Source organism: Notamacropus eugenii, chromosome 1, assembly GCF_028372415.1.
Source record: "Notamacropus eugenii isolate mMacEug1 chromosome 1, mMacEug1.pri_v2, whole genome shotgun sequence".
In the NCBI taxonomy this organism is placed as follows: Eukaryota; Metazoa; Chordata; class Mammalia; order Diprotodontia; family Macropodidae; genus Notamacropus; species Notamacropus eugenii.
The window spans coordinates 505166504-505187573 of NC_092872.1; the positions used below are offsets into that span (position 1 = coordinate 505166504).

General features: G+C 38.7%; 1 protein-coding gene across 8 annotated transcripts in view; it reads right to left on the reverse strand.

Moving 5' to 3' along the window:
* PHACTR3 (phosphatase and actin regulator 3) overlaps positions 1-21070 on the reverse strand; it is a 320327-nt gene that overhangs the window by 127995 nt on the left and 171262 nt on the right. For 7 of the 8 annotated variants that reach the window (XM_072633405.1, XM_072633410.1, XM_072633409.1 and 4 more), the window contains exons 2-4: positions 17934-18095; positions 13415-13492; positions 2916-3107 (exon numbers count right to left, since the gene is read on the reverse strand). In XM_072633405.1, the coding sequence (XP_072489506.1) occupies positions 2916-3107; positions 13415-13492; positions 17934-18095 (432 nt within the window). The other variant, XM_072633408.1, reaches the window with a different exon arrangement.

The following is a 21070-nucleotide window of genomic DNA, read 5'->3' on the forward strand; positions in this document are numbered from 1 at the left end:
AAACAACCCTTTAGAGAAAAAAGGACAAAACTGCCAGAAGGGAAAGAAAAGCCTGGTGAATTCACATAAAGCTCTAAAAAAAGACTAAGAAACTCAAAGAAATCTTTGCCCAAAGAAAAGTAGGAAGGCTTCATTACCCAGGAAAGAGCTTACCAAATGAATGATGAATTTGTAAATGTTGTACAATGGAAGTGTAAAATAATCTTTGGTTAAAAAAAGTCACCCAAGTATGTATCTGCTAGGAGCATTAAGAAATGGACTTTTATGATCTCTACTAGAATATAGAATACTGTATTTTCAGCCAGCCTACTTTACAAGGTTGATAGGATAGTTGATTTCACTAAATTGGCAGACTATCTAACTGTAAGAAAAAGCTTCCTTGTAATTAGGACTATCAGTCATTAACAAGCATTTTTAAAGTGCTTACTATGCACCAAGCACTATGCTAAGCTTTGGAAATGCAAAGAAAGGCAAAAAACATGGCCTCTGCCCTTTCCTTGTAAGGAGCTGTCCCAGGAGAAAGTGATTTCCTCGCTTTTAAAGATTTTAAAAATTAAATATCTGTTTGTTGGAAACATTACAAAGAGAAATCCTGCTTTTGGTAAGAGTTGAACTAGATAGTCTTGGCAGTCCCTTCCAAATTTGGAAATATGGAACTTTAGCCAGGGTTTGAAAATTTAACAATAACAAAGTCAGAAATTCAATAGTGAGATTCCCATAGTACTCACGTACAATTGTACAAATAATTGGGTTTTTAGGAGGTGATGGGTGTTTAAGTGTCACCTCTGAAAATCTGGACAAGCACAGCTCTTCAGGAAGATGACATGATGTAGGAGAAAGAGCCCTAACTAGAATTAGACTAAAAAGCGGGAGCAGAAATGGGAGAATTTGGTTAATAATATTAAGATTGTAGAGGGGTTTGTGTAGAGAAGTGGCTCATAAAGTCCATTTCTTCTTGCTGTTAACAAACCAGTACTGCCTCAGACATTTCTAGCTATGTGACTATGAACCTCATTTCACCTACCTGAGCCTCAATGCCCTCATCTGTAAAATTTAAATAATACTCCCTATACTTACCTTGTGAGATTATCATGAAGAAAGAACTTTGTCAACTACCGAATGCTATTGAAATGGAAACTGTAGTTGTGTAGGTAGGTGGTTGTTTTTTCCTTCTTCTTTGCATCTTGCAACTTAGGTTGTTCGGACCAATTTGTTTTTCTAGCCCTTCCTATACATGTTTGGGCAACATGTTATTGAATGTTTGATCTTACAATGAGAAGGAAGAAGTAGCTACGAAGACCTTTATCTGTCTTTCCATCCATTCATCCATCCATTTATCCATCCATCCTTCCATCCATCTATTTATCTATCCTAGGGGACATGCATTATTTATGCCCATAAACTTCAATGTGTACCAATAGCCAGGCTTCCCAATAGCCTATAGAGAATACTTTTTCAAAGGAATGACCATATGGTACTTAGGCATTATCTGTCTTGCCTAATTCTAGCAGATATCCAAGATGATTGGGTGGTAGATAATAAGCATGGAGTCAGGAAGACCTAGGTTCATTTTAAGCCTCTGACACTTACTAGCTGTGTAACCATGAGCAAATCACTTTACTAATCTGAATTTGTTTCCTTACCAGTAAAATAATTATAATAGCTACCATTCGTCTAGTACTTTAAAGTTTGCAAAATACTTTACAAATACTATTTCAACTGGGAAATAAGAAATACAGGTTAAGGGGTCAAGAAAGTTATCGGGCCCTACAGGGCAAAAGAGAAGACGGAGACAAGGGCAGGGAGGGAGGATAGAGGAGAGAGCAGATTGGTCACAGGGGCAATAAGAATGCTTGGTGTTTGGGGGGGGAGGGGATAAAAGGGGAGAAAATTTGTAACCCAAAATTTTGTGAAAATAAATGTTAAAAGTTAAATAAAAAAAAAAACAACACAAAAAAACAAATACTATTTCAAATGACCTTCTCCACAACCATGTGAGGTAACTGCTATTATTACCCTCATTTTACATGTAGGGAAACTGCAGCTCAGAAAGGTTAAATAATTTACCCAGGGTCACACAGCTAGGAAGTGTATGAAGTGAGACTGAACTCAGATCTTCCTGATTCAAAGACCACCACTCTTACCTACTGCTCCATCTAACTGCCTTAAATGGATATAATAACACCAGTAGTAACTACTTCACTGGATTGTTGTGAAACTCAAATGAGATAATGCATATAAGGAGTTTTCCCAACTTCAAAAAATTTTGTAAATTTCCACTATTATTATTAGTAGTAGTAGTAACATTAGTAGAAGTAGTAGCAATAGCAAAAGTAGTATTAGTAGTAGTCACTGTCATGTAGAGGGACAGTAGTTAATTTTTCTCTTTAAGCAAAGAAATGATCTTCTTGGTGTTGGCTTTATCAGGAAGTAAAAGAGGTGATTTGGGGGCCTCCAAGAATACTTCCACATATTCCTAAAATAACTCCCTTTTCCTCACAAGAATGTGTCTGCAATTATCAATTAATTCTTTTGGATCTTCAAGAGTTCTCTGTGAGAAGGCAAATACCTGTGGTATAAACCTTGTGAGCTATCACTAGTTAATCTTTCAGAGAAAGTTCCTGTGGTAATGAAACATAGAATAGAACAGATGAAAGGAGAAGAGAAGACTATAGACCAATAAAGGAAAATTTTGCCAAGGGCTTGTCCTATGCTCATTGGTGCTGGAGTATATGATATAATGGTCCCTCTAAGGACACCTGGACCATCCCACCACCCTTCCCCCTTCTCCTCTAGAGTTCAATAAGTAGTCCTTACAGTCCAGCAGTAAATCCTAGCCTTGAGGTATGAAGGGTGAGGTTCCAAGCCCTTGGCAGCTTTGGAAGAAGACCTTGTAAAGATGCACATCCAAATACCTGCATCTTCCTTCTGTTCCTCTGAGGGCAGCTCCTTGTCAAGTGAGGTCTGATCTGTTGCTGCCGCTGCTTCTGCTATGGAGCTTTCTTGCTGCATCTCTTCTGAGGTAAAGGCCTGGCATTTGGGGGTTGAAGGCTCACTCTGCGTTGGTCTAGTGCCACCATCAGCACTGCATGCTTTGGCTTCAGCATCTAAAACATTATGCCATTTAATCTGAATTAAGTGATCAGAAGTACACACTTGGCCTTCAAATTCTACGATATCAGGACATTTCTATACCAAGAACCAGCTAATAGGTTTGGCCATTCCTGGCTCAAACTTTCTCTTGTCCTTTCTTAGTAATCAGTAATTCATCTTACTTACCTCAAGCATCACTGAGTGCCTTCTACAACAAGGACTGAAATTTTAGTGAGAAGTCTGATGTCCTTTATTTGGTGGTGGTGGAGGGGGATTTGGACTTGTGATTTTATTGAAGTAGGAAACTTGCAGTGAGGAAACTTTCTCTGCTGATGCAGATCAGCAAATGTTCTGCAACTTAATAGTATCAGAAATGCCTGGGACATCGAATGTTTAAGGATGTGTTACAGCCAGTATGTTAATGGAGTGACTTGAATCCAGGTCTTCTTGAATCCAAGAACTCTAAGGCCAGCAACACTGCCTCTTGCCATTACATATGTTAGATGCTTACTGAGTATCTGTTAAATGTTGAATTATTCATCTATGCTCTCTGATCTCCAATCCTCCTATGCCCCTTCGCCACCTTCCCTCCACCCTTCTGCCCTCCCCCAATACACTTCTTCCATGTTTAGCCACTAGTATAAAGATTTTTAACTTGTCTGTGAAGTTGTTTTATATATACCCATATGCACATATGTATCTATCTAATAATACACATACAGATACATGTGTACATATACATATAAATGCATATATATATATATATATATATATATATGTATAATGAGGCAGCTAGATGGTGCAATGGATACAGTGCTGGGCCTGGAGTCAGGAAGACTCATCTTCCTGAGTTCAAATCTGTCTTCACTAGCTGTGACCCTGGGCAAGTCAGTTAATTCTGTTTGCCTCAGTTTCCTCATCTTTCAAATGAGCTGGAGAAGGAAATGGCAAACCACTCCAGCATCTTTGCCAAGAAGATTCCAATGAGTCACAAAGAGCCAGACGCAACTGAGAAACAACTGATCTACGTACAGACATACATATAGATATACACACATATAACCAACGCACATACATTTACATGCATATGTATATTTTGAGCTCAGGTCTTCCTGACTGTGCTACCTGTTTGATGCAATACACATGCATGTATATGTACACATACATATATATGCACATACAAGTATGTGGATACATACAATATACGGTCATATACAAGGGTTATATACATACTGGAGTCAGGAAGATCTGAGTTCAAATCCAGCAATAGAAATTAACTAGCCATGTGACCCTGGGCAAGTCATTTCATCCCTGTTTGCCTCAATTTTCTCATACATAAAGTGGGGATAATAATAGCACCTCCCTAGATCAAATGAGATAATAAATAAGGAACATAGCAGAGTTCTTGGCATATAGTAAGTTCTACATGTTAGCAATCACCATCATCCTTATGATGTATTCATAGTTGTTTTAATAACTCTATTTCAATATGATTGAATTTACAACTTTGAGTATTTTATTTTATGCATTTAAAAACACATTCTGAGGAGGGGTCACAAGGTTCACCAGACTGTCACAAGGGTCCATGACACAAAAAAGTTAAGACCCACCCCCAGCCTGCCTCGCCTCTAATTCTGTCTTCTTATCCCTCCTGATGCTAAAGGGATTCTTGCATTGGCGCTTCTTTTCCCTCTCCATTTCCTAGTTGTATCATAGGATAATGAGAGCTCTAGGCAACTCAGAGGCCTAGAAATCATGTTCTTGTTCCTTCCATTTTCTCAAAGATGGGGCTTCTAAAAACAGATCAGCTCCTGCTTTAAGAGACAGACAGTACCTGACTCACCTGCAGGAGGCTTACTGGGTCCAAAGAGCCCAAGATGGAGGCCTCTTCTCCTCCCGTGGGTGCTCAGGGCCCCCAGAAGTCTCAAAGGCAATGTTAGATTATAGTACATGTGCTTAGCAGCCCGGATCTTCAGCTCTGACCCAGGCTCCAACGTGCTCATGATGTAAGATTAATCACAGACACAGGCACACATTTTGGCTCTCTTACAGAACATGAAGGCTTTTTTTTTTATAGTCCAGGCTCTCTATTCTGGCCTGGAATCTCGTTCAGTGAAAAGTTCCCATTCTTACAACAGGCCTCGCAGGAGCACAGTTGCTAAGATACAGCCAGGGACCGGGGGCGGAGCTCTTTTTTCACAGCTCCATCTCAGTGTACAGTTGGACTGCTCATGATGGGGGCACATGAGCAGCTGTTCCCATTGTTTGTCTGATGCCTTTTCCCTTCCCTGGTGCTACAGAATGGAGTAGAGTGGAGAGAGCCTATATTTTACACTGCAAAGGGGGTGGGAACCCATTCTGGCCAGCATTTCCATGAGGCAGAAACAGGATATTTGATCTGTCAGGGCCTAATTCTCAAGGGGGAGATCATGCACATCATCAAAGAACACTAGGCATGTGATCATGAGAATAAATTTTAAAAATCTAATTACAAAATATTAAATTAGTTAAATCACTTAGGAAAATTCTAAGCCCATGTCTATTATAAGATGGAGAAAAGTCACCTCCATGGTTCGCTGAACAGCCTATGACACTGAGAAATTAATAAGCTAATCTTTATGACCAGAGAGGGAGGACCTTTTGTGTCTGCAAACAGTTTTACAAGTAGAAAGGAATGGTTCAAGGTAGGAGAGGGCAATAAGAAGACAGAGAAGGAAGACATTTTTTTCTTTTCTCCCTCTTATTCGAAGTCCTGGTTAAAAAAAAATCACCTAATCCAGCTGGGTGTTTTCGATCTTTTTCAGTCCCTAACACATCTTGGCTTTCATCAAATCATCCCATATCACTTATTTAACATGAAATGAAATGAATTCTAGAGTTTATCATGCATATACACATAATAAATGAGATGAAATGAAGAGATTAACTTTTTATAAAGAAAAATTAATTTGATACATAATAATTTTTTAGTATCATAAGACGGTTCTTTCTCTATTCCACAACTTTATTCATTAACAAAGGGATCCCACTATCAGTGGGATAACACAGTTAACTACCAAATATTCAGAATTATCCCTTGGCAAGTTTCTTATGTGTTTCTGGAGAGTATGCTAGTCTAAGGTGAGACTAATCTCTTAAATGTATACTAAGAAAATAAAACTAATCATAAATTTGCTCTGTCTGGATTGTGGGTGGAGGAGGTAAAAGATACAAAATGCATCCAAAATGTCCTACAAGCTAAAAACACTCACAAGTCACTTTTCTCCAAAGTAGCAGAAATATATAGGATTTAGAAGATGAACTCTGTTCTATTATCTTCTCTCTTTCTTCTTTGTCAATCTCATCTAGTGTTATAGTTTCAGACAGAAACTAGATCATTTGCCCTGTCTTTTTAATCTTCCAAATTCCAGCTAAATTCTGGTCATGTCCATCTGGATACTTAAGTAATTCAACCCATCTTAAAGCAAAATCATCCTTCCAGTCACCTCAGCTCAAATCCTTACCATAGACTTTGATTTCCTTCCTGTGCCCCCATTAATTCATTGCTAAGTCTATCCTGTCAGGACTCCCACAAATGGGTTTTTTATCCATTCTATTCCCTCTCCTCTTTTCTTCCTTAACACGCTAACTTCTTAATGGGCAACTCTGACCCAGTTCCTTCCCTGATCAAAAGACTTCAGTAGTTCCCTATTCAGACATCCAAAATCCTTCTTGCTGTAACCCACTTGTCCAGCTTTTTATCATATTATTCACTCCTTCAAATTACACTTCAAATTACAAAATGAATGTCATTCCTTGAACACTCTCCTATTTCTGTGCCTTTGCTCAACCTATTACTTGGGATGTTCTTCTCTTCCACATCTCTGTCTACCGAAATCTATCATCATAGATCACGTTATCTCCTCTATGAAGACTTCTGAGATTCCCTAATCAGAAATAATCTTTTTTCCTCTTAATTCCCATAACACTTTCCATATGCCTCTCCAGAAATTGTAATGTTAAGCCTTGAATATGCCTTTGCACATATTTTATCTTTTCTATTATATTGTAAACCTTTTGAGGGTCAGAATGCTCTCATTTTTCTTTGTATTTTTCACAGGGTCTAGCAATACAGTTAATGTTCAGTTAATAATTATTGGGCATATACATGAGTTGAGTTGCTAAGAGAGACCGAGGTGGGGGAGGGAGCGGGCAGAAGAGTTCAATCACTCATTCCTTCATTCAAGGAAGATTATGTTTCCTACCACGTATGTGCCTCTAGAGAACTGGGTTAGGTACTAAGGCAGGGATGCTTAAATTGTTTTCTGTCATAGATCCCTTTGACAATCTGGTGGACCTCTTCTCAGAATGTATAAATAAAACAGGATTTCAAAGCAAAACAATGATGGTGAAATATAGTTATCAAAATATTTTTTTTAAAATAAATTTACAGACCCCAGGTTAAGAACTTGAATCTCTAAGTAGACCCAGGGAGATGACACAATTCCTGTTTTCATGGAATTCACAGTCTAGTAGGATAAATTCTATGCATGGATCATTCTAACATACATATTACATGATAAATACATACACAAAAATAGAGCTATGTGAGATCTGAGTGGAAAGGTCATTTCTGACCTGGGATCAAGAAAAGAGTTAAAGATTTATTCCAGTTGTCTTAGAACAATCGTGGCATTTTAATGACTGGAATAAGTGTTCCCCTCTTTTTTTTTCCTAAAGGAAAAAGGAGCAAATTTAACCCAAAGGGATTAAGAGATGTTACAAGCCATTTCTAATCCGGTTTTAGGAAGGATTAACAGTGCTGTAGAAGCTGTTGTTTTAGACAGCAGCTGATAAAATACATATGTTAATAAAGGCACAGAATAATCCCTGAAGGGGGGGGGGTGCAAGAATCTCATTGAGCTAGAAGCAAATCACATGAAGCATGTTATATTAGCCTTCAGTTGGCCATTACTCATGGCCTCTGTCTAGACACCCGTGAAGTCTTGTAAATCTCCTTGATAGTTTTATAGTTCACAGCCTCAAACAAGGGACCCTCCACATCCAAGGGTCTCTTTTAAAAGGACGTTCTCCTCTGCCTGCTTCTCCACTGAAGGAAGATTACTCACTGTTTATTTTTACTAAAATGGCTTTAAGATGAAAAGGTCTTTGCCCACCCTCCAACCGGTTCTTAAAGACCATACAGTCATCCTGTTCTTTTTTAACTTCCCTTTCCTTGTTCCTCCAGCACTTCTCTTGACATAACAACAACAGTAGCATTTACAGTTTGCACGGCACTTTATAAATATCTCATTTCATCCTTACAATAACCCTCGGGGGAAAGTGCTATTATCATCTCGATTTTACAGAGAAAAAAACTGAAACAGAAGTTAACTGATTTGCCCAGGCTCACAGAGCTATTAAGTGTCAGAGACCAGATCTGAACTCAAGTCTTCTGGACTCCAGGCCCAGAACTCTATCCATTGTGCCACATACCACCTCTGGGCAGAGTGTGAACCAAGTGTGCACTATATATTTGGAATGCACAGTTTACTCTTACAAATGCACTGAATGAGCAAAGATATGATTGGGAGGACCCCATGACCTTCTCTGTATAGGAAGAGGCATCTGAACTGAGCCTTGAAGGAAGCTACACCTAGCATACACACCACAAAAATTTTGATGCCCTATGCTGAGAAAAGAAGATGGCACTTGGAGTCCCATAGCACAGGACAAGAAAAGAGTTTTTGGACCAGAAATCAGGAGACCAAAGTTCTAGTCCTGGCTCTATGACTTATTACTTGGCTGACTTTGGGCATATCATGCAACCTTCCTTAGCCTCAGTTTCCATAATTACAAAGTGAGAAGACTGGAATGGATGAACACCTAAAATCTCTTTTAGCTCTTGCTCTGTGATTTTGTGTGATTACCATATCTATGGGCACAAACCGTGAAATCTCTTTTACCTACTATACTTGATCAGAAAGCAAAATACAATGTATTTCCACTGAATTGGGGATGAGAATGATTCACACAAAATTCACACAAACTCAAAAGCTCACTTAATTAATACAGAAAACCTTTGTTATTTGAACTTGCAATCTCAATCAGAACCTCAATTTCTGTGGTTTCAAGGAGTGCTCTGAGGATTGAATGAGATAAGGCATGCAAAATTCCTCTCTCCAAGCTGTGCCAGCACCTCCCCTCCAGAGGACTTTCTCTCTTATACTGTAGAAGTCTCTTCATTCTGAAAGCTCATTCTAATCCTGGTGTGCTCACACTGGAAGTAGTCTGTCGCTGACCCTCTCATTCTGATTGGCTGCTTCCTCTCAGACCCTCCAATTTAAGGAATGAGCCAGCTTGAGTCAAAAATGTCTCCATCTGCCTCCAGTCTACACTGCTGCTTCAACTCCACAAGATCTTCCCTACCTTGCCCCAAGACCAGTACCTTCTCTCCCCTTCCCCATCAGTTCCCTTTTTTATGTGTCCCATTAAAATGCAAGCTCCTTTGGGGTAAAGATTGCCCTTCTTAATAAATGCTTTTAGAAAACAATCCTGAAGGACTAAAGATGAAGGACACTATCTGCCTCCAGAGAAAGAACTGATATTATTTGAATACAGACTGAAGCATGCTGTTTTTCACTTTCTTTTTTCCTTTTCTGTTATTCAAATCTTTTTGTACAAAATGACTAATATGGAAATATTTTACATAATTGCATATGTATAACCTATATCTGATGGCTTACTCTCTCTAGGAGGGGAGAGAGGAAGAAGGGAGAGAGGGACAGAATTTGAAACTTAAAATGTTAAAAAAAAAAACAAATTTTAAAAAATTGTTTTAACATGTAATTGGGGGAAAAAATAAAATATATTAAATTTCAGAAAAAAGAAAAAATGCTTGTTGGCTGACATTTTGCAAATTTTATATGCAAATTTATATTGTTAGCTGAGTTATCGCTTTGTTTTGTGTTCTCTATGAAGAAAGGCAAATTAAATATATAAAACAGTTCTCAAGAGGAATCTTTAACCTTCCCACTCCAACTCACCCCCCTCTAGGTCAGGCTCTCCTTACCCCTCAGGTAGGTGCTTATTATAATCTCCTAACTGTTTCATTGCCTTCGAACTTCTTTCCATTTTCCTAATGCACAGCTCTGACTATGCCACACCCCTGATGAAAAATATTTCAGTGCTTTCCTACTGCTAACTGTCCAAAGCATAAATTCCTAAGTTTGGTGTTCAAGGCCTTCCACAAACTGTCTCTAACTTAGCATTCTAGCTATATTTCATGGTATTCCCTTTCAGAGACACACTATATTTCAGCTCTTCTCTTACCTTTTTACCTTTGCACACACTAGTTACTATACTATGGCTGGAATATACATCCTTCTTCCCCTCGCTTACCACCACATAGGCATCTATTGAAAGAATTCTCTTTCTTCATGTTCCAGACAAGTATGATCTCCTTATAGTATCTCAGAGTTGGAAGGAAGTTTATAGATGTTTGTTTTGTTTTTGAGGCAACTGGGGTTAAGTGACTTGCCCAGAGTTACACAGTTAGTATCTGAGGTCGAATTTAAACTCAGACTCTCCTGACTCCAGGGTCATGCTCTAACCAGTGCCACCTAGTTAGCCCAACTTATTGACATTTTAAACCATATTGGAATAACAATATCTTCTACATCCTTAACAAGGGGTCACCCAGACTTTGTTTGAAGATAGGAATGGGGAATTCACCACCTCCTAAGTCTTCCTAAATTTTGGAAAATATAGTCCAGTTTTGCCATAAATGTCCTTTGCAACCTTAAAACAAATCACTGGATTCAGATCCTAATTCTGTAATCTTGGGCACACTACTTGATATTTTATATTCTCAGTTTCTTTACCTGTAAAATAGTGGCAATTATATATTCTTTTTACATCTCAAAGATTTGGTGTGAGGAAAAAGGAAATTGCTTTCAAGATGTTCTCAAATAGTCAAAGTGCTATACAGATATAAAACATCAGTGTTCACTAGCTGGTTTTTCTATGTCTGACAAAAGCTTGTAGAAATGTACAACAAAAGGTAATATGACAGGAACCCAAGATACTAGAGAATCAACCTGCCTGGTCTCATTGTTCCAGCATGTTTGGGATGTGGGACCCATTTAATTTCACAAAACATAAACTGTTTTTGAAGGCTGGGGGTGGCGGTGGGGTTGGTAAAACCCAAATTGCCCTTTTGCCCGTTTTTCTCTTTAATATTTAAATATTTAATATCTATTCTGAAAGAAACCGAATCTATATATTTTCTGGCCCACTTACACTTCATTCACTTAAACGTTATTTTTTTTAGCATGATTTGATGACCAAGGATTCTTCTTTAAAAAAAAGTTTTGCTTAAAACTAAAAATATAAAGATTTGGGGGCTTGGCTGAAAAATTAACAAGCAAAATATTCCAGCTTTTTAATGTGGCAAAATGTATTCCCCTCATATCTTTAAGATGCCTCTGTTTGGGGAGTTAAATTAGGTCCATGGTGCATGACTGTTCATGAATGACTTTTTATGGCAGCCAGGTCTCATACTCAGAGCATCTGAAACCTTTTTTTCTTCAGGTAGGGAAGCACTAAAAATAGCAACTCAATCTGCTTCCCCTTCCTGGATCTGAAGAACAGAAATAATGAAAAAATGCCCCCAGTTAAATTGGATTTACCAGAATGCAAGCCTCACTAAATTAGTATCCCCACATGAAATCTGGATTAATTTGTTTCATTTGCAGATACCCTTAATTTCTAATACATTAGGCCAAATTAACAAAACTTAGAGTACTATTATAAGGATGGAAAGGTGAATTCAGGGCAGTCACAAACCCCTATGCCAGGTAGTTAACAAGGGAAAGATGCTGTTCTCTGAGGAGGAGGTCAGAATCTGTATTATAGTATGGTCTACACTGATTTCTGTCCTTCCCCCATATTGCTCTTATCACCTCTTACATCAGGGTGAATTTTTTTTTTCTTGTAATATGCTCAAACCAGGATTCAGAGTCTCATAAAAAGAGCTGGCAGAGGTCTTCAGCTTGTGGAATTCACACTTTATAAATCATTTTATTTGAACCCTATGGCTGTCATTAAAGTAACCTCTTGAGCATGGGTTCTTAACCTTTTTTGTGTGGTGGATCCCTTTGGTAGTCTGGTGAAACATTTAGTCCCCTTCATGGAATAATGTCTAAAAAATGGAAGAAAATGTTAAATTTCATTTAGAGGTTAGTAAAAATAAAGATTTAATTTTTTTCCCCATCTAAACTCCAAGCTAAGAATTCCTTCTCTAGAGAGAGAAATATGTAAAGTAAGATTATTATATTATCAAATTATTTTGCTATTAACATAAGTTGACATAAAATATAAAGGAAGACAGGATGATGAACGAAATCAGTGGTATAAACTCAAACAGAAATAGGTGCCACTAATAAATACATAAGGATCCCTGTGAGCCAAATATTGACTTAGTTTTAAAATGTGATGTTATCTGTGTTTTGTTATATTTTTGTTTATTTTGTAAAATATTTCTCAATTACATTTTAATCTGCTTAAGGCCACACTTGGGAGTGTTGAGGGCCGTGTGCTTGACACCTCTAATCTAAATGATCATTAAGATTCTAGTACTAACATTCTGTGGTTCTAAGAGGATGACCTTGTATTTCTAGCTTTGTCACTAATTCTGTGACTTTGGCATCTCTGGGACTCAATTTCCCCATCTGTAAAATGAGAGTGTTAGACTAGATGATATCTAAAGAATCTTCCTCAGTTTCTCCACTATAAAATGAAGACACTGGATGAAATGACCTCTAAGACTCCTTTGAGCTTTAACATTTTATAGCAATTGTCTATGAAAATTTTCTGGATTTAAATATGATGTATTTGCTTGAATTCAGGGCCATGAAGGAAATGTCACATAAACAAGGAAACACACAGACACACACACACACACACACACGAAGCTCTGCCACCAATTTAAAGTGAATAAAACACATTTTTAGCACAATCTGAACCAAAGCAAATGGTTTAACAAGTAAAAATTTAATTGGTAAAAATACTAATGAACTATCTACCAATCAAGTACCATGGAACATGTAGGTGTATCCTGGAACACTCCAGAATATCTTAGTGTTATGCTAGACTCTCATTTGGAACAATCTATATATTAGGAAAATTCCAATTCCTTGAGCAAGACTCCCTAGGGTATAATGATTCTGTTCTGGCCCTTGACTTGTCTGTATGATCCTCCCTGTTCTACTCCTGAACCCTTTGAGTTTCCAATTCATGTGATAGAATGGATGCCATAAAAGTGATCAAGGTTTTGGCTTACCTTGCTCCATCATCTCCAACAGACCCTTTTTAATGAGTTCATCCCGACCTTGCCTCGTGGCCATCTTCTTTTCCAACACTGCACAACACATAAACACCAAGATGATTTCCAGTCAAGAGCCAGTTCGTTGCTAATGGTTGTTCATTGGAAAGAAAGCAGCAGGGGATGATGAACCTTGAGTTCACTTAAAGTAAACAATGGGAAATTGGCTGACCAAAGCTTACATTTAGTTCTGGGTCCCTAATGATAAGGACGTTTTACAAATTTTGAATACTTATTTGTACAACAGTTCTGGAACTCTCCCATTAACCACCCTCTTTAGAACTGTCCATATAGCACAACCAGTCAAACAGAAGCATCCTAAGCATCCCTCTCCACCCTGCAACATTTTTTTTCTTAAAGTCAATAATCTCAATGATTTATTTTAAAGGCAAAACTTTGGAAATCCCTCTTCTCTAAACTAGCTTTTCTCCGGTTCTGACAATTCAATAATTTACCAGCCAAGGAATGTAATCTTTTTCTATCCCCATCACCCTGATGTATTTTTCTGTGGTTTGTGTTATCATTTGCTAAATACATTTCAACACACTATTTATGTCAGTCCTCAGTTCTAAGACCTTTATGCTTTCACCCTTTAGAAATTCCACAAATAAATCATATATTAATAGCATTCATAAAATTCAAAAGAAAGGCTCTTAGCCAATAAGCCTTCCCCCAATCATGGGCAGTTGCCAAATCTTGTCAATTTCTCCTTCAGAACACTGTTCCTTCCCTTCTCTCTATCCAGCAGTGAAATCTGTTCTACATGTGGTCATCACGTCTCCTCACTCTCATCCTCTCTCCTATTTTCCTAACTTCTTTCCCACTCTGCTCTCCAGCTGACAGTCAAAGGCTGCCATAAAATTATCTAATGTCATCTTCCCTTGGTATTAAGATACCACCATTTCCTCTTTCAAAAAATCTTGCTACAAATTAATTTTTACCCCAGCACACACAGCTTTAGAACAGAGACCGGACCTTTTATTTCATTGGCACAGAAATTCCCACTTCAGGTCAGCACCTTTGCGAAACATAAGGTCTTAGATACTTGTATACAGTGAATTGTTCAAGGTCACACAACCAGTACATGTTACAGGCAAGCCTTGAACGCAGGTCTTTCTGACTCTGAGACCAACTCCTTTCACTAGGCACCCAGATGGTACTGAAGATAGAGCACTGGGCCTGGTGTTAGGAAGACTTAAATTCAATTTTGTCCTTAAATACTTACTAGTTATGTGACCTCGGACAAATCATTCAACCACTATCTGCCTTAATTTCCTCAAATGTAAAATGGGGACTATAAAAGCAACTACCTTACAGTATTGCTGTGAGGATCGAATGAGATAACATTTGTAAAGTGCTTAGCACAGGACCTGGCACATAGTAGGCACAAAATTAATGCTCATTCGCTTCACCTTTCTCTATACTATTGTTGCCTCTGGGTTTAGTGGCTACCATTAATTGTAGTTGCAAAAACTATATATGCTGTGTTAAGAGTTATTTGTAAATAAACAAGCATGTGGTTCTAAACTCGAGAAGGTGTGGGCAACTTGTTCACCACTAAGTCTGGAAAGACCCAGGTGGAAGAAGGACATGATAGACGTCTTTAAAACCATAATGAGAACATAAAATGGTTTACTCAGTCCTAGGGTATTCAATCTAGGGGGTACCTCTTGTTGCTTGAGAGAAATAAGTTTAGGATAAATGTAAAACAATTCTATTTCCCAGGATAGCTAGGGCAGCTAGGTAGCATAGTGGGTAGAGTGCCAGATCTGGAGTCAGGAGACTCATTTTCTTGAGTTCAAATCTGGCCTCAGATACGTAGCAGCTGTGTGACCTTGTGCAAGTCACTTAACCCTGTTTGCCTCATTTTCCTCATCTGTAAAATGAACTGGTGAAGAATATGGCAACCACTACAATATCTTTACCAAGAAAACCCCAAATGGGGTCATGGAGAGTTGAACACAACTAAAAAATGACTGAACTGAACTCCCCAGTGTAGGGCAGTAAATACATAGATTTCACTGCCCCAAAAGGGAGGTTCAGGTTAAAAAAATAAATAATCTTTAGGATGGGTAAGTTAGGAAATGAGAGTCTACAGATTAATAAGATTACTAGAATGATAAGGGAGTTTACAGATTATCTAACTGAACCTCTTCATTTTACTAGTGAGGAAATTAAGTACCAAAGAGATATTGTGCCCTCCTAAGAGATAGAGCTACAATTCCAACCCATTTCTGATTCTTAGCCCAAGATTCTCTCTACTATGCCACTCTGTTTCCTCTAAACGATAAAATAAAATCCTAAAAGGTATTAGAAATGAGTATTGCATAGAGAAACTGTAGTGGAAGTCTTCATCTGATTAAGTCAGGAAAGCTAGGCCTGAGGTGCTCTACCCACAGGTAATTTGGATGAGTCTAGGTAAATCACTTAAGGAAGTGATATTCACCTTGTTTTTCTTATTTACAGATTGAAAGAGCTGGTTAGAAGATTTCTAGGGTCTCTTCTAGCTTAAATATTCTATGAGAAACTAGGATTTTGGGGGCATACTGCTAACCTTTGATTTAGCCATGAAAAGGGCCAACCCTGGCTTCCCACAATGTATTTTTTGGCATCCCCACCAGAGACAGACCCCTGGGCTAGCCTAGGGTAGCAATCCTGATGTTTTCAGGGAGATTGAGACCATAACAAGGACGGCAGCAAGGAGCTTTACAAATGAAATATAGTCCAGGTAGGCCCCAAGAACTTTTTCAACATTGTGGTAGCTGACAACCATGATGATAAGGAGTTGGAGCATAGAGGAAGGTGGAGAGGCTATACTATTAACAGTACCCAGTAAAATAGGCAGCATGACATAGTAAGCATTGGGTTCTGGATTAGAGGCCCAGCTCTATAACTTACTAGCCATGTGACTATAATCATGATTTTTATCTTCTTTGAATGTGTTTCCTCATCTATAAAAATGGGAGGGGGGAGGAAATCACTCCTGTTCTCTTTTACAGAAAGAGTTATGATAGTCACACAGAAGTAACATCTAGCAAAATAATTTGAAAAATTATATATCTCTTCCTGAATCAGAGTTTGACAGGACCTCAGGGAGAGGCCAGTAACCCATACCTGGAACTGGATTCTTTCAACAGTGTCCCTGATAAGTAAGCATATAGCTTCTGCTTGAGGACCTTAAGTGATGGGAACTTACCATGTTGTAAAGGTATACATTCCTTTGGACAACTCAGATGGATAGGAAGCTTCTTCCTATATGGAACTGGAATGTCTTTCTCTGACCAGTCTACCCGATGGCTTTAGTAATAAAGTCTGTGGCCTAGCAGACTAAATCACTCTTTCATATGATACACTGATCACCTTTCAAATGCTTGAAGATTGCTCTCATGTTTTCCCTCAGCCTTCTCCAGGCCAGGCACCCCCAGTTCATCAGTCCTCTCACCATCCTTGTTACCCTTGATGAATCCATTCCAATTTGTTAAAGACCCTCTTAAAATGTGAAGTCCAGAACTGAATACAAAAGATCAGATAGTCTTATTAGAGGAAAGAACAGCAGGATGATCTTACCCCTAATTCTAAACAATAACAATGTAATCTAAAATGAATTAGTGGTTTTGGCTGCTATTTGGCTGCACTGTTAACTCACATTGGCTTTGCAGGCCATAAAAATTCCATTGTTTTTGTTTCATTTGGTTTTGTTTTTTTGTCATTAACATGAGCTACTATCTAGCTACTCTATCCTGTACTATATTTGATTAAAAAAAACTATTGTATGGGACTTTACATTTATCCCTATTAAATTTCATCTAATTAAATTAACCTCATTGTTCTACCCTGTCAGAATCTTTTTGCATCTTGGTTCTGTCACCCTGTGCTAGCCATCCCTCCTAGCTTTGTGTCATCTACAAATCTGATAGCAAATGAAAATAAATGGCATAATTAATAGGCAGTGACAGAGTTCAAGCAGCCTAATGAAGATGATATTGTCTCCTTATTCCCTGACTACTTATACCCTCTTTGGTTTTTCAGAGTAGTGAAGAAAACAGATTCTTCAGGTATCCCAGGGCAAGATCTCCTAAAGCAGTCACCTATAGAGCTGGAGCCTAAGGTCTCAGCCTCATTTCATACAAGCATCTTAGATGTCAATTACGTATCACAATTAATGATGATCTGGTTCAAAAAAGAGACTAGAAGATGAAAGGCTGGGGATATCAGTAATGTTCAATTTCGTGTAGGGTTGTTTTCAAGACAGAGTAACTTTTCTTCTTAATTATCAAGCCTCTGTTATTTCTGACTTTGCGGCTCACTTTTTTTAGAGAATCTCAAGGGAACTGTAATTTGTTTTCTCTGCCTAAACTATACTCTTCAGAAGACTTCGGTGAGATTCCCCATTAGTACCAAATCTCATTCTTTCGTTGTGGCTCTTCTGGATGGCAGAGTTTGCTTTCTCCTCCCCCCTTTATATTATAGTTTTTACCTGATGAAGTCTGCTTCAGCTTTTCATTTTTCTTTTTCCTCCATTTCCAGGGTTTAAAGATCCTGCCTAAGGTGGCCAGTTTGCTGTTCCTCCTTACCGGGGGAGTGCGAATCCCTGAGACCAGATATTCAGAACGTACTGCAGGAGACTGGTCCATCTCATCTAGAAAAGAAAAACCACAAGGGGGTTATCATCAAGCCGACGATGCTTCTCAGGAAGATCTCAGAGACTCTTTCACCCTTGAGATTTTCAAAACTGCTAAGGCCCACAGGAAACAATCACTCCTTCCCCTGGGGAATGGTTCAAATCTTCCCTTGGGCCCCAGAGAAATGATCCCATTTTTATACCCTCCAGACATGAATCATGCCAACATCTACCTCATATAAGTCACTTATTTTAGTTTGTTTTTTATCTAAAAATCACACTTAATTAACACAAATAAGAGAGAAGGGTCTGAAGGTGGGAGGCACTGGAGAGTCTGTTTTTGGTGGCTTTCAGTGTAGCATAATTAAATGAGGTGGGTAGGTTTAAGTCCCATTTCTGTCACTATGAAGCCCTTGATCCCTACCTTTCTGGAGTATCTCTCACTGTTTCCCATACCCTAAAATTGAGAGGTGGTATGGTACAGTAGAAAGTGTGAAGGATTTGGAACTAGGAGGTCTAGGTCCCAACACTGCTTCCAACAACTTGAGGCATATCATTGGATGTCTCTGGACTTCAATTTCCTCATCTGGAAAATGAGGGAGCTGGACTAAATAACAGCAGAGGTCCCTTGTGGTACTCTACTCCTTAGACCTCTCCAATCAGGGTATTTTCTTCATTTTGTTCTGCCTCCATGAATTTGTTCATACCTTTCCAACTTCCCTGAAAATGCTACCATCAAGGTTAAATCTGACCTATCAATAACATCAAGATTAGTTTGCTTTAAGATTTACAACCTACTTTATCTGCATGGTGGGTACGAATTGGCTGTAACACATTACAAACGTGTCCTGGAGGAAGTACAGACATCAACGAAATCACAAAGTCAGGGCAGTAATCCTCAAAGTGACATTGTGAGGTAGGTAGCATTGGTGTCATTATTCCCATTTTATAGATAAGCTCCCCTTAAAGAGATGAAGCAATTCAGCTAAGATCAAACCATTCTAAATCTTCTACTTTTTGTGAAGTCTTCCTTCTTCACTTCAGTCAGATGTGATATCTTTCTCCTCTGAACTCCCAGAACATTTCTCATCTACTCACTTAAATACACATTACTTTAAAATGAGTGTGATTTTATTTACAATCACGTATATGTGCTTGTATTTCCTCTTCTGGACTCTTTCTGATTGATTTTGGTGACCACACACATGCACTTCAATTCATCACAGGACCATGAACTTTGGGATGGACAGAACCTTAAGAGCTCATCTGGTCTAGCCCTCACTTTTTTTCAGTTAAGTATTCATTAAATGCCTTCCATGTACTAGGCATGATGCAAGGGACTTGGGATATTCAAATATTCAAATGGATCTCTGATTTCATTGATCACCACCTCTCCATCATACCAACCTGTTAGGTTTTTGTCCATAGCCTCTGTATGTTTGGCATGGAAGGTCAACCCCCAATTTCTCTTACCATTATTGACTAGGTGTTGGCTCTTGTTAAGTAACCAGCTGCTCTTTTCTTCCTAGCTTATAAGTCATTGAGGTTATTTTTACACCTCTTGTTTTTTAAAGTTCCTCATTGGTTTTCTGTTGCAGCCTGTTCACACCCACCAGGCAACTCTTCATTGCTTTCAGTGTGATATCCATTAGTCTTACTGCCCTGTAGCAATATGGGTAGACTACTGAGATTAGTAAAAGCTCCCCTTAAAAACACAGGGGGATCTTTTCATTTCATTGGGGATTTGGAATGCAATAAAATTGGGAAGACTGTCTGCCCTTCAGGGGCTTATATTCTACTGGGAGTTCAAGAGGAAATCGAGGTCCAAAGAGAGGGATAAAATGACTTGCTAAAAATCACATAGACAACAAACAGCAAAACACTGCTGGGAATGTAGAAAGTGCTTAGATAAATAATTATTGACTTGCTAACTTGAACCCCAGTCCTGTAACTACAAATCCAGTCCTCTTCACTTGATCCTGAGTTTTGCACACATATAATACAGTATGGATATTCAAGAAGCATTTGCCCGCTGGCAGTTGAAGCAGCCCAGGGAGGCTGTATGAGAGTATTATGTTCCCTGAGGACTGAAGAGCAGACAGCAAGAAAGGACAGAGGTACAGAAGTAAACAGGCAAGGAAAAGATGCCAGAAATGAACTTTGCCAGCCTCACCACTTTGCCAAGTCCTGGCATTGGTCATGGAGGTTTCAGAGCAATGTACAATGTACTGAGAGCGCTAATGAACAGAGCATCAAATGGATTCCTGGGCATGTCTGGAAAACATAATGTACAGCAGGAAGCACTCAGCTGGAAACAAATATTGGCTATATGGATGCTTTGGTGCCTGATAAGCCTTGGAGGAAAGAGTTCTATGGGTTCTGTTTACATGGCTTAAAGATCTATTGGAATGAGGACACAATGAAAGCTGTTATCAGACTTTACAGATTCTCCTCATTAAAGAGACTGACTTCTGAACCAAAGTAGGCAGGGAAAGACATGCTTCTTTGGGTGATCTGTACACATCAGAGCAGGTACAGCTGAATATGGCATGAAGCTCTCTTGGGCATCTGACAAACACTGAAATGAAGAGGTTCACATCAATCACTCAGTCCATTTTGTAGATAATCAGCAAATGTTACACTCTCTTTGGGAATTTAAGTGAGAAAGCAGCACAGTCTCTCCAGAACTTCCTCATGTTCTGGAGCTCTTGCTGCCTAAACAGGCCCATTTGCTCCAGGAATTTCTCAAGCATGCAAATGGAGATTGGATGGGCTGGCAGATTTTGTGAGGCCATGGAAACTACTGACCCGGGAGAGGTTTACTGAGAATTCCAGCATTTTTACAAAGTGGCTTACACATTTCTACACACTTTATTGATTCTCAGGTCATTTTCATGTGGTACCAAAGGTGCCCACACACAGTTTTTTATTAGTGAATACAACATGCTAGTACCTTAGCCCAATATCAGACCATATGGCATAGTAGCTAGAGT